The sequence below is a fragment of the Pelodiscus sinensis genome, unplaced genomic scaffold, assembly GCF_049634645.1.
Source record: "Pelodiscus sinensis isolate JC-2024 unplaced genomic scaffold, ASM4963464v1 ctg42, whole genome shotgun sequence".
NCBI classification, from domain to species: domain Eukaryota; kingdom Metazoa; phylum Chordata; order Testudines; family Trionychidae; genus Pelodiscus; species Pelodiscus sinensis.
In genome coordinates, this window is record NW_027466041.1 from 1,172,850 (window position 1) to 1,186,033 (window position 13,184).

The 13,184-nt window shown below is 47.8% G+C and overlaps 1 protein-coding gene across 1 annotated transcript in view; it reads left to right on the forward strand.

The window, feature by feature from the left end:
• LOC102445873 (serine/threonine-protein kinase TAO3-like) overlaps nt 1-13,184 on the forward strand; it is a 159,301-nt gene that overhangs the window by 109,169 nt on the left and 36,948 nt on the right. The window contains exon 5 of the mRNA XM_075918556.1: nt 10,492-10,731. Coding sequence (XP_075774671.1) covers nt 10,492-10,731 — 240 coding nt within the window. The remainder of the gene's footprint in view (nt 1-10,491; nt 10,732-13,184) is intronic.

The following is a 13,184-nucleotide window of genomic DNA, read 5'->3' on the forward strand; positions in this document are numbered from 1 at the left end:
AACTTAGTTCGAATTAGTTAATTCGAACTAAGCTAATTCGAACTAACGCGTCTAGACCTAAAATCTAGTTCGAATTAGCGTTTTGCTAATTCGAACTAGCATGTCCACATTGAGTGGACCCTGAACCGAGGTTAAGGATGGCCGGAAGCAGTGCCGGCAGGGCATCAGAATAGGACTTAGAGCGTGGAGCTGCTGCCTCAGGCTAGCCGAGGGCTGTGCTTAAAGGGACCCGACCCCCACCCCGGACAGACAGTTCTCAGGGTTCCCCGCTTGCTTGTCTAACTCGATGAGGGACAGCATAGCAGTCCTGGCTTGGAGTGCCCTGAGTGCCCACACTCGGCACATCACAGCACTCGGCCATCAGCCCGGCTGCACTTGCCGCAGGCTGCCATCTGGGGGCGGGTGTCAATCGGGGGTCTGCAGGAGAACTTCCACCCCGAGGAGCCCACAGAGCCACCCCAGTCCTCCCCATCGGGGGCTAGTACCCCATTCCTCCCTCACCTCTTTCCACTTACCCCCCCCAGCCCCCCTTCCTGATGTACAAAATAAAGGACACGTGTGTTCAAAAATAGAAACTCTCTTTATTTAACAAAACTGGAGGGGGGGGGATTAGCCTCTGAGGAGACTGGGAAAAGGAGGTGGGAGAGGGGAAGAGAGACGGTGGGAGAGGGGAGGGGGAAACCTGGGAGGAGGGAGTTGGAAGGGGGAAGCCAGGGGGAGGAGGAGGAGGGGAAGTATCAAACTATGGTACGCCATATCTTCAGTACTGTGTACAGATGTGATCTCCTCACCCCAGAAAAGATGTTTTGGCCTTGGAAAGGGTTCCAAAAAGGGCAACTACAATGATTAGGGGTTTGGAACAGGTCCCATATGAAGAGAGGCTAAAGAGACTGGGACTTTTCAGCTTAGAAAAGAGGAGACTGAGGGGGGATAGGATAGAGGTCTATAAAATCATGAGTGGTGTGGAGAGGGTGCATAAAGAAAAGTTCATTAGTTCCCATAATAGAAGGACTAGAGGACACCAAATGAAATGAATGGGTAGCAGGCTTCAAACTAATAACAAAAAGTTCTTCACAAAGCAAATAGTCAACCTGTGGAACTCCTTGCCACAGGAGGCTGTGAAGGCTAGAACTAGAACAGAGTTTAAAGAGAAGTTAGATCAAGTCATGGAGGTTTGGTCCATGGAGTGCTATTAGCCAGGGGGTACAAATGGTGTCCCTGGCCTCTGTTTGTGGAAGGCTGGAGATGGATGGCACGAGACAAATGGCTTGGTCATTGTCTTCGGTCCATCCTCTCCAGGGTACCTAGTGTTGGCCGCTGTCAGCAGACACGCTACTGGGCTAGATGGACCTTTGGTCTGACCCAGTACGGCCATTCTTATGTTCTAAGCTCAGGGCTCAGGGTCGGGGGTCTCACTGGACCACCTTGATTTTCATGCAAACCTGCTCCTGGCTTTGCATGTGGCCTTTGGTGGCCAGGCTGGCAGCTATCCTACCATAGACAGCCACTTTCCTGTGCCTAGTGCGGAGGTCGTGGACGTTGGAGGCCTCCCCCCCAAACCTGGATGAGGTCCACGATCTCCGCACTAGACCAAGCAGGCGCCCACCTTTTGCGGTCCTGGGCAGGCTCCTGGGAGCTTCCAGCCTGGTCCCGGGAAGAGGGGGAGGGCTGGGTGGCAGCGGGTGGCTGGCTCATGCCGTGCCAGGTGCAGGGTCTGCTGGCTGGGTGCTGGCAGGCTTGCAACTGGCACAAGCACCGTAGCCAGCCCGTGCCCCTTTAAGGGGTCCGGGGCTGGGAGGGGGGCAGAAGAGTTTCCCTGGTTGTGCCCAGAGTGGCCACCAGGGAAAGCTGGGGAGGGCTAGCCTCCCACTAGTTCGAATTAAGGGGCTACACACCCCTTAATTCCAACTTCTTAATTCGAACTAGGCTTAGTCCTCGTAGAATGAGGTTTACTTAGTTCGAATTAAGAGCTCCGCTAGTTCGAATTAAGTTCCAACTAGTGGTTTGTATGTGTAACGCCTAGCAAAGTTAATTCGAACTAACAGCTGTTAGTTCGAATTAACTTTGTAGTGTAGACATACCCTCAGTCTCTCAAAGTTCATGTGCTCCAGCCCCCTAATCATTTTGGTTGCCCTCCGCTAGACCCTCTCCAATGCATCCACATCCTTTCTACATCGGGGGGCCCAGAACGGGACACAATACTCCAGATGTGGCCTCACCAGAGCTGAATAAAGGGGAATAATCACTTCTGTAGCTCTGCTGGCAATGCTCCTCCTAATGCAACCTAATATGTCATTAGCCTTCTTGGCTACAAGGGCACACTGCTGACTCGTATCCAGCTTCTCATCCACTGTAACCCCAGGTCCTTTTCTGCAGAACTGCTACTTAGCCAGTCAGTCCCCAGCCTGTACCAATGCTTGGGATTCTTCCCTCCCACGTGCAGGACTCTGCACTTGTCCTTGTTGAACCTCATCAGATTTCTTTTGGCCCAATCCTCTAATCTGTCCAGGTCACTCTGGACCCTATCCCTGACCTCCAGCGTATCTACCTCTCCCCCTAGCTTAGTGTCATCTGCAAACTTGCTGAGGGTGCAATCCATCCCCTCATCCAGGTCGTTAATAAAGATATTGAAGAAAACCAGTCCTAGAACAGATCCTTGGGGCACTCCGCTAGAAACTGACCGCCATCCTGACATCAAGCTGTCAATCACTACCCATTGGGCCCGACAATCTAGCCAGCTTTCTATCCATCTTACCATCCATTTATCCAATCCATATTCCCATAACTTGCTGGCAAGAGTATTGTGGGAGACCGTATCAAAAGCTTTGCTAAAGTCAAGGTATATCACAGCCACTGACTTCCCCATGTCCACAGAGCCAGTTACCTCATCATAGAAACTAATCAGATTGGTCAGGCACGACTTGCCCTTGGTGAATCCATGTTGACTATTCCCAATCACTTTCCTCTCTTCCAAGTGCTTCAAAATGGATTCCTTGAGGCTCCCCTCCATGATTTTTCTGGGGACTGAGGTAAGGCTGACTGGTCTGTAGTTCCCTGGATTGTCCTTCTTCCCTTTTTTGAAGATGGGCACTACATTTGCCTTTTTCCAATCATCCAGGATCTCTCCTGATCTCCACGAGTTTTCAAAGATAATGGCCAAAGGTTCCTCAATGACATTTGTCAACTCCCTCAGTACCCTCGGATGCATTAAATCCAGACCCATGGATTTGTGTATGTTTAGCTTTTCTAGATAGTTCCTGACCTGTTCTTTCCCCACCAAGGGCTGTCCACCTCCTTCCCATACAGTGTTGCCTAGTGCATTTGTCTGGGAGCTGACCTTGTCTGTGAATACAGAGGCAAAGAAAGCATTGAGTACTTCAGCTTTTCCCACATCATCTGTCACTAGGTTACCTCCCTCATCCAGTAAGGGCCCCGCACCCTCTCTGATCACCCTCTTCTTGCTAACATGCCTGCTGTAGAAACCTTTCTTGTTACCCTTCACATCCCTTGCTAACCGCAATTCCAATTGCGCTTTCGCCTTCCTGATAAGTCCCCTGCATTCTCGAGAACACCACTTGTTCTTCAATTTCCTTGATCCTTCTTTCCAGCGCTACATAATCTGCTGTGACCTGCTCAAGGTCATTCTTGGCCGTATCGTTAGTTCCCACATTGAGAAGCAGGAAGGGGTAGCGATCCGAAGGTCTGATCAGTTTTGGAAGAATCTTGAACACATGCTGAATTCAAGCTCCTGGTAAGGAGCACACTTCTCGAGATTGCAGGTCTGGATGACAGATGAATGACTCAGTCCCTCTTAGGAGGGAGTCCCCGACCACCACCACCCGTCTTCTTCTTTTGGGGGTGGTGGTCCTGGAACCCCCATTCCTAGGATTACGCATCCCATGCCTTTCAGTAGATCAGGCATGTCCAAAGTCCGGCCCGCGGGCCAATTGCGGCCCGTGTTCCGGTTTAATACGGCCCCACAGGTAATTTGGCAATATCTATCTTTTATGGCCCCCAACGAATCCATATGTATTGAGATGAATACATTGTAAAATCTCAGTTAATGTCAGTTGGTCTAAATCAGTTATAAATATATTTGGACACAACATGTATACTTGGTGTTATGTTCCTGTTCATATTTTTGAACTTAAAAGTTGACAGACAACCTTTATTACCAATAATATGTAATGTACTTTACAATGTTCCTGACGTATATTTCAGCTTCCTGGATTTTTTTTTCATCTGGCCTTCAGATATGAAAGGCAGAGTGATTTAACACCTGTTTAGATTTGTCATCCATGTGACGAAATGAAAAGTATGCCGTTTGCAATAAACTTTGCATAAAATAGTTAATTTGCATTTAATTTTAATGGTTCAAAGAATGTCAGGCAAAATGGTTGGCCCTCACGCATGTTCACTTCATCAAATCTGGCCCTCTTTGAAAAAAGTTTGGACACCCCTGCAGTAGATGGTGTTCCCTTCTGATTTCTTCCCTGAGACGTCTCTTCCAAAGCATTCTCCACCGTGTTGCCTGTGGGGAGAGCCTGAAAGTGGTTACTTACCTCTACATGAATGGGGGATACCTGAGTTGGACTTCTTCTCCTTCTAGAGGTTACATGCTGCCAGTTTTCTTCCTTGTCCTGTAGTGCCCTGACTGGCTTTTCAGCCTGCTGTGCCTGCAGGATTAAACGCTGCCTTTTATCGAGGAAGTCTTCATCCTCTCTGATGGAACATAGGGTCGATACTTGGGCCTCAAGTCCTCTAATTTTTTCTTCCAAAATGGTGACCAGCTTGCACTTAGTGCAGATGAAATCCCTTCTATCTCCTGGGAGGAAGACAAACATGGCACATGCTGTGCAGGTAACAAGAGCAGAGCTATCACCATCCATACCTGCCTTCCTTCAGAGAGATTCCTCAGATGTTACTCAATGTCTCCTTGAAGGGCAGAAGAAGAAAAAATATATATTAAGGAAAAGAGCACGGAACACTATGGGGCTCCCCCAGGGTGAACTCCCAGGCAAACATCCCTGTTGGCTGCTGTGGCCCTGTTCACTGCTCTCTCTGCATTTGCTCTGGCTGCCTTTTTTAGAAGGCTGAGGCTATACCCAGCTCAAAGCCTTGCCTCGGATGCAATCAGCCCCTGAAGGCCCACCTGAGCTCAGGAAATTTTGATTATAGTTTAGTGTAAAGGTTTTAAAGAATGGGGAGTGTCCCTCGCCGCCTTCCCACTCCCCTTCCAAACTCCCTGTTTGCAGCCCCTGTTCACAAAGCTCCCTGGTCGCTGACTAAGGCTTTATAATCGTGATTAAGGCTGATTAAGGCTTTATAATCCTGTTTTACTAATCTATTAGAGTTCTTTGAAGGGGTTAACAAACATGCGGACAAGGGGGATCCAGTATATATAGTATACTTGGATTTTCAGAAAGCCTTTGACAAGGTCCCTCACCAAAGGCTCTTGTGTAAATTACATGGCCATGGGATAAGAGGGAAGGTCCTTTCTTGGATTGAGAACTGGTTAAAAGACAGGAAACAAAGGGTAGGAATAAATGGTAAATTTTCAGATTGGAGAGGGGTAACTAGTGGTGTCCCCCAAGGGTCAGTCCTGAGACCAATCCTTTTCAACTTATTCATAAATGATCTGGAGAAAGGGGTAAACAGTTTGCAGACGATACTAAACTGCTCAAGGTAGTTAAGACCAAAGCAGACTGTGCAGCACTTCAAAAAGATCTCACCAAACTAAGTGACTGGGCAACAAAATGGCAAATGAAATGTAATGTGGATAAATGTAAAGTAATGCACATTGGAAAAAATAACGCCAACTAGACATATAATATGATGGGGGCTAATTTAGCTACAACTAATCAGGAAAGAGATCTTGGAGTTATCGTGGATAGTTCTCTGAAGACGTCCACGCAGTGTGCAGCGGCGATCAAAACAAACAGGATGTTAGGAATCATTGAAAAAGGGATAGAGAATAAGACTGAGAATATCTTATTGCCCTTATATAAATCCATGGTACGCCCACATCTGGAATACTGTGTATAGGTGTGGTCTCCTCATCTCAAAAAAGATCTACTGGCATTAGAACAGGTTCAGAGAAGGGCAACTAAAATGATCAGGGGTTTGGAACGGGTCCCATATGAGGAGAGGTTAAAGCGACTGGGACTTTTCAGCTTGGAAAAGAGGAGACTGAGGGGGGATATGATAGGTCTATAAAATCATGATTGGTGTGGAGAAAGTGAATAAGGAAAAGTGATTTACTTGTTCCCATAACATAAGAACTAGGGGCCACCCAGGCTGTGTCTAGACTACATGCCTCTGTCGGCGGAAAAGCATCCTGCCAATCTAGATGCGCTTTTCTGAAAATGCTTTTAACAGAAAACTTTTCCGTTAAAAGCATTTTCGGAAATTCATGCCAGTGTAGACGTAGCCAAAAGGTGTGTATCATAAATTATCTCTGTCTATACATGTTGGGGTACCTCGACTTAACTCTTTGTCCAGGCAATAGTGAAATCCATACTATTGACTGAGCTGAATCCATTGTCACAGGTACAAGCGCACAGGGGCTCCGAGGCCAGCTGTCTACCGCTGACTATTAATGTACTTCATTCGACAATAAACCTGACTCGTGTGCCTTCATATCCTATCTGAGTTTGTGGTCTTTGCAGGCTCGCATGAAGTCTATTATGCTAACTATCTGCACAGAGCTGGCATGATATAGTGAGGGAGCATACGAAAATGCCTATACAGTGCCAAATTTTGAAATAAACTGCTATCCTGAAATAGCCCTTAATCCTTGTGGAACGAGGTTTACAGGTGTGGAAGAAAACAAAGTCCTTACTCTGCGTTTGGTAAGCAACAAGTCAGGGACGGTTTATTTTTCAAGCAATTGCAAGGGAAGACTGCAGTTAGATGGGGGGGGTCCCCCTTCCTAAGCAGATCTTCAAATACAAGCAGTATAAAGGGCAATATATATACCTTCCTGTTACATACAACAATGGCTAGAAATTATCTGTCTGCCCACACAATTCCCTTGAGATGCTACCTTATCTCAAGGTTCCCGCTGGAATCAGCATTCCATCCTAATCTTTTAGAGCGAGGCAAAGAAAGCATCTCTTGCAATTCTCCTTCTCGCGTTGCAAGGCCTCAGGGTTAGCCTGAGTCTTGCTTTATTGCTAACAAATAAGAGAGATGACTGTACACAAATTCCCTTTTTCCGTTCCCTGCTTCCACACAGGGATGTTGGAACAGTGCGCCCGTTATTTCAAAAGCTATTTCGAAATAACGGGCATGCTGTCAAGATGCAGAAAACGCTATTTCGGGATACCAGAAGTATCCCAAAATAGCACCACTGTCTAGATGAACCCTGGGATGCTAAACAAATCTATGATTCAACTAGAAATAGTCATGCTCTCCTTGCAAATACTACTATAATAGGGTATGTCTACACTACCCCCCTAGTTCGAACTAGGGGGGTAATGTATGCATACCGAACTTGCTAATGAAGCCCGGGATTTGAATTTCCCGGGCTTCATTAGCATAAAGCCGGCGCCGCCATTTTTAAAAGCCGGCTAGTGCGAACCCCGTGCCGCGCGGCTACACGCGGCACGGGGTTCGCACTAGCCGGCTTTTAAAAATGGCGGCGCCGGCTTTATGCTAATGAAGCCCGGGAAATTCAAATCCCGGGCTTCATTAGCAAGTTCGGTATGCATACATTACCCCCCTAGTTCGAACTAGGGGGGTAGTGTAGACATACCCATATTTACTGACACTGGAAAAAGGAGTAAAAGGCATTCACTCAGGTTAATACAGTTTTTCTAGGGAATGTTTAGGATCCATGCTATACAAGAACAAGTGAACAGAGACTGTAAAAACAGATAAAAGTTCTCCAGGTTTGAAACTTTCACCTTATGTGTGTCATCAATTCAAAGAGTAGAAGCCCCAACACAAATGAACACATGGCTTCAGGGTTTGTAGACAGATGCATGTTTGTAAGAGCTTGCAAATAAGGTTTCATCCTACAAAACACCTAGCATCACACCTAGTGCTTCCTACTTCTGACTCATAAGAGCCAGAACTCTACCACATAGCAAAGATCGAGCCTTAATGCAATACAATTTACCATGTATTAATTAGAAACACAGGATTTAAAGAAAACATTAAGATCAGAGATCTCTGCAACACTCCAAAAATCCTGTTAAAAAAAATCTATCTTTCTTACTGAGAGGAAGTGAGAGCTGGGCCTGGCAGTGCAGGGGCTAAACAAGGCCTTTTTGCCCAATTAGCCCCACCCTGTTTTACCTGCAGCCAATGCCAGGCCTGGAGGGAGAATAAAAGTAGGGAACCTGCCTCAGTTAGGCGCTGACCAGTGAAGAGGTAGGAGCTGCATCTGCTGTCTGCAGGACCTGAGCTACAGCTATCTGCTGGGTTGGGCGCAGGAGAATGCAAGCCTGCAGCCCCTCCCCCTGGCACAAAGGGGGAGAACCAGAAGGAAAATCCCACTGAGGAGGGGGAGATTGGGCTCTTGGGGCCACACTCCAAACTGAAGGAACAGACTCTGATAAGCGGCCAGAAGTCCTACACCCTGGGCCCCCAGCTAACACTGGGACCTAACCACTAGGCCACCCCTGCTGCCCAGGAGACCCAGCCACCCTTACCTTAAGCCATTAACATCTGTGAGGGGGTGCCTCCTGGAGTGCTAACACAGCCACTGCCACTTGTCTTCTCACTGCTCGGTCCTGCTGGGCCAGCTCCCTGGTCTCCCCCAGCCAAGGCCCTGAGCTGAGGTCCCTGCTCCCACTGAGAAGCAGAACAGACACTGAATCTCCTCAGGTCCAAGGAGAGTGCAGTTTAGGGCCCAGCCTCCTAAGAGAGCAGTCCCCAAATGGGATCAAACCCCAAAGAATTAGGTAAGCCCCCTTTAGCAATGAAAGGGGGAATGTGCGCACTGGTTGCTTCCCTAGGTAATAATTGTTTACACTGCGCTTGATAGACAATAAAAGTGATTTATTAAGTTGAAGCAGCAGGATTTAAGTGGCAATAAGAGAGACCAGGCAGAGCACAGTAGGTTACAAATCAAAAGAAACAAAAATGCTTGGCTGATTCTGCACTGAAACCTCAGTGCAAACTCTTCACACTCACCCTAAAACTCTTCCCCAGCTGCCCCTCCAAACCAGGGCTGCCCCCCACCCTGGGGTCTTCAGCTCCTTCCTTCAGGTGCAGCCCAGCCAAAAGACAAAAGACTCCTCCCTTCCTATTCTTTTTAAATAATTCCCTTATTGTCTGGGGAGTCACCTGACCACTCCCTACCAACCACTGCTAAGCCTTAAGGACAAAAGGCTATTTGCATATGACTGCCCAGACACAGAGGCCTCCCTTGAGGACTTTCATTCACACATTTAAAAACCATAAACCATTCCATAGAGAGGTAGCAATGCAGAGGAAGGGGGGGGGGGCAAGCAGCAGCATGGGCGGAGGGGGCCAAGTGGCTCCACGGGAGCCGATATACACTGGCTTTGCAAAAGCCATGCAGCAGGGGCCAGAATGGCACTACCTACAGCAGTTGGCAGCACAGCTCTCCTGGCTTGCTCTGGGGTATACAAAGGTATCTGATCAGCCTTGCCTTGGTGGTGGTTCCACTAGTAGTGCTTGGAGATGCCTTTGCTCCTGGCACCCCACAGGGGCTACGTCTAGACTACAAGCCTCTTTCAAAAGAGAGCATCTAGACTGTAACCACTTCTTTCAAAAAAGCGAGCTGCTTTTTTGAAAGAGAGCACCCAAGGCAGTCTGGATGTTCTCTTTCGAAAAAGCACAGTTTGTATTACATAGCGCCTTTTTTCAAAAGAGCACTTTCGAAAAAAGGCCTTCTTCCTCGTAAAATGAAGTTTACCGCAGTTGAAAAAACTTCCACGTTCTTTTGATTTACTTTTGAAAGAATGTGGCAGCAGTCTAGATGCAGGGGAAGTTTTTTCGAAAAAAGGTCACTTTTTTCAAAAAAAACCCCTGTGGTCTAGACACACCCAGGGTTGATAAAAATGCACTGAACTGACAGGAAAGCACCAGTGCTCAGAAGCCCTCTGGAATCTCCCCTGCTTCCTGAGCATGCAGAGGCTGTGTTCACATGGGAGGTAGCTGCACTCTGGTATATCATGTATTACAGAAAGCATGTTGCATGTCAGTGCCACCTGCTGGGTAAGTGGTGGGAGGAAAAAGATAACAGTCAGGTGAAAGGACAGGGTTGGAGTTAGAGGAAAACTGGGACCAAAGGAGGTTATGAACATGTTTGTTCTGGGAACCATCTTTTGAGACTTTCTTTGCTGTTGGTGCTGTATGTGTCCTGGCAGCACATGCAGCTCTCCCAAGTGGGATGGCTGGCCATACTTCTCATATCTGTGCAGGGAGAGATTTGCAGCACGAGAGAGAATGAATGTTGCCTATTTCTGAGATTGCCCCTTCCAGCCCCTAGCTTCCCTCGCACTGTGTCTTACTCAGGAATTAAACAAAAAGCGGACCCAGAAAGAAATGGAGCATGCCATGCTGATCCGGCACGACGAGTCGATGCGTGAGCTGGAGTACCGGCAGCTGCACACGCTGCAGAAGCTGCAGATGGACCTGATCCATCTGCAGCACCAGACTGAGCTTGAGAACCAGCTGGAGTACAACAAGCGGCGGGAGAGGGAGCTGCACCAGAAGCACTTCAGGGAACTCCGGCAGCAGCCAAAAAACCTGAAGGTATTGGGGAGCTTTGTTTTCTTCAGCTGCTTTGCACCTATCCCCTCCTCTTTGCCCGCTGGCATGCCCTGACCAGCCTGTCACCAACCTGCCTTTCCTCCTGACACTTGGTATCCCCCAAGTGCTCCTTGCACATGCTGGCCTCCTGTGCCTGGTGCATGTTGTAAGTGCTTGGAACAGGGGAAATGTAGTTTCTATTAGGGTACGTCTACACTACAGCGCTAATTTGAACTAACAATTCGAATTAACTAATTTGAACTAAGCTAATTCGAACTAGTGCATCTAGACCTAAAAACTAGTTCAAATTAGCGTTTTGCTAATTCGAACTAGCATGTCCACATTGAGTGGACCCTGAACCAAGGTTAAGGCTGGCCGGAACCAGGACTTAGAGGCTGTGTCTAAACTACATGGCTCCATCGATGGAGCCATGTAGATGAGGGTTGTAGGCAAAGGGAAATGAAGCGGCGATTTAAATAATCGCCGCTTCATTTAAATTTACATGGCTGCTGCGCTGAGCCGACAAACAGCTGATCAGCTCTTTGTCGGCTCAGCGCGCTAGTCTGGACGCTCCCGCGCCGACCTGAAAGCCCTTTATTGACCTCCCCGTTATGCCTCGTAGGATGAGGTTTACCGGGGAGGTCGATAAAGGGCTTTCATGTCGGCAGGGGAGCGTCTAGACTAACGCGCTGAGCGGACAAACAGCTGACCAGCTGTTTGTCGGCTCAGCGCGACAGCCATGTAAATTTAAATGAAGCTGCGATCATTTAAATCGCAGCTTCATTTGCCTTTGCCGAACAAACAAATCTACATGGCTCCATCGACAGCGCCATGTAGTTTAGACATACCCAGAGTGTGGAGCTGCTGCCTCAGGCTAGCCGAGGGCTGTTCTTAAACGGACCCGACCCCCACCCCAGACAGACAGTTCTCAGGTTCCCCACTTGCTGGTCTACCTCGATGAGGGACAGCAAAGCAGTCCTGACTTGCAGTGCCCTGAGTGCCCACACTCAGCACATCACAGCACTCGGCCATCAGGCTGCCATCCGGGGGGGGGGGGGGGTCAATCGGGGGGCTGTCAGGATCCAGGAGGCCCTACAGGAGAGCTTCCACCCCGAGGAGCCCGCAGAGCCACCCCAGTCCTCCCCATCAGGGGCTCGTACCCCATTCCTCCCTAACCTCCTTCCACTTACCCGTCCGTAGCCCCCCTTCCTGATGTAAAAAATAAAGGACACGTGTGGTCAAAAATACAGGACAATGTAGCACTTTAAAGACTAACAAGATGGTTTATTAGATGATGAGCTTTCGTGGGCCAGACCCACTTCCTCAGATCAAATAATGGAAGAAAATAGTCACAACCATATATACCAAAGGATACAATTAAAAAAATGAACAAATATGAAAAGGACAAATCACATTTCAGAACAGGAGGGGGATGCGGGGGGGGGGGGGAGGAAGGAAGGTAAGTGTCTGTGAATTGATGATAGTAGAGGTGGGGAGAGTGGGATGTCTGTGAGCTAATGGTATTACAGGTGATAATTGGGGAAGCTATCTTGGGGTACGTCTAGACTACAGGCTTTTGTCAACAGAAGTTTTGTCGACAGATACTGTCGACAAAACTTCTGTCGACAAAGAGCGTCTACACTACATTCAGTTCTGTCGACAAAGCAAGCTGCTTTGTCGACATGGTAGTGTAGACGCAAAGGACAGTTTACATGCAATAACAGCTTCTGTCGACAGAACTCTGTCGACAGAAGGCGTTATGCCTCGTAAAATGAGGTTTACCAGCGTCGACAAAACTGCTGAGTTCTGTCGACGTTATGTCGACAGAACTCAGCAGTAGTGTGGACGCAGGTATAGTTTTGTCGACAAAAGTCCACTTTTGTCGACAAAACCCTGTAGTCTAGACACACCCTTGGTAATGGGTGAGATAGTTTGAGTGTTTGTTCATTCCTTCTCGGAGAGTGTCGAATTTTAACATGAATGACAGTTCAGAGGATTCCCTTTCAAGTGCAGATGTAAAAGGTCTTTGTAGCAGAATGCAGGTGGTTAAGTCATTGAGAGAGTGTCCTTTCTGGTTAAAAGGGCAAGAGACTGTTTTTTCTTTGTGATCTTGTCTGATATTTGTTTTGTGGGCATTAATCCTTTGGCAAAGTGTCTGAGATGTTTGTCCAATGTACATAGCAGACGGACACTTTCGGCACATGATAGCATAAATTATATTTCTGGATGCGCAGGAATATGTGTTCTTGATCTTATAACTCACTTGGTTAGGTCCAATAATGGTATCAGCAGAATGAATATGTGGACAAAGCTGGCAACGGGGTTTGTTGCAAGGGGTTTGTTGAAATCTCTGTGGAATATCTCCAGTGTACACGCATGGCCCCACAGTATGCTAACATCTTTATGGCTGACCTAGAACAACGTTTCCTCAACTCCCGTCCCCTTTCACCCCTTCT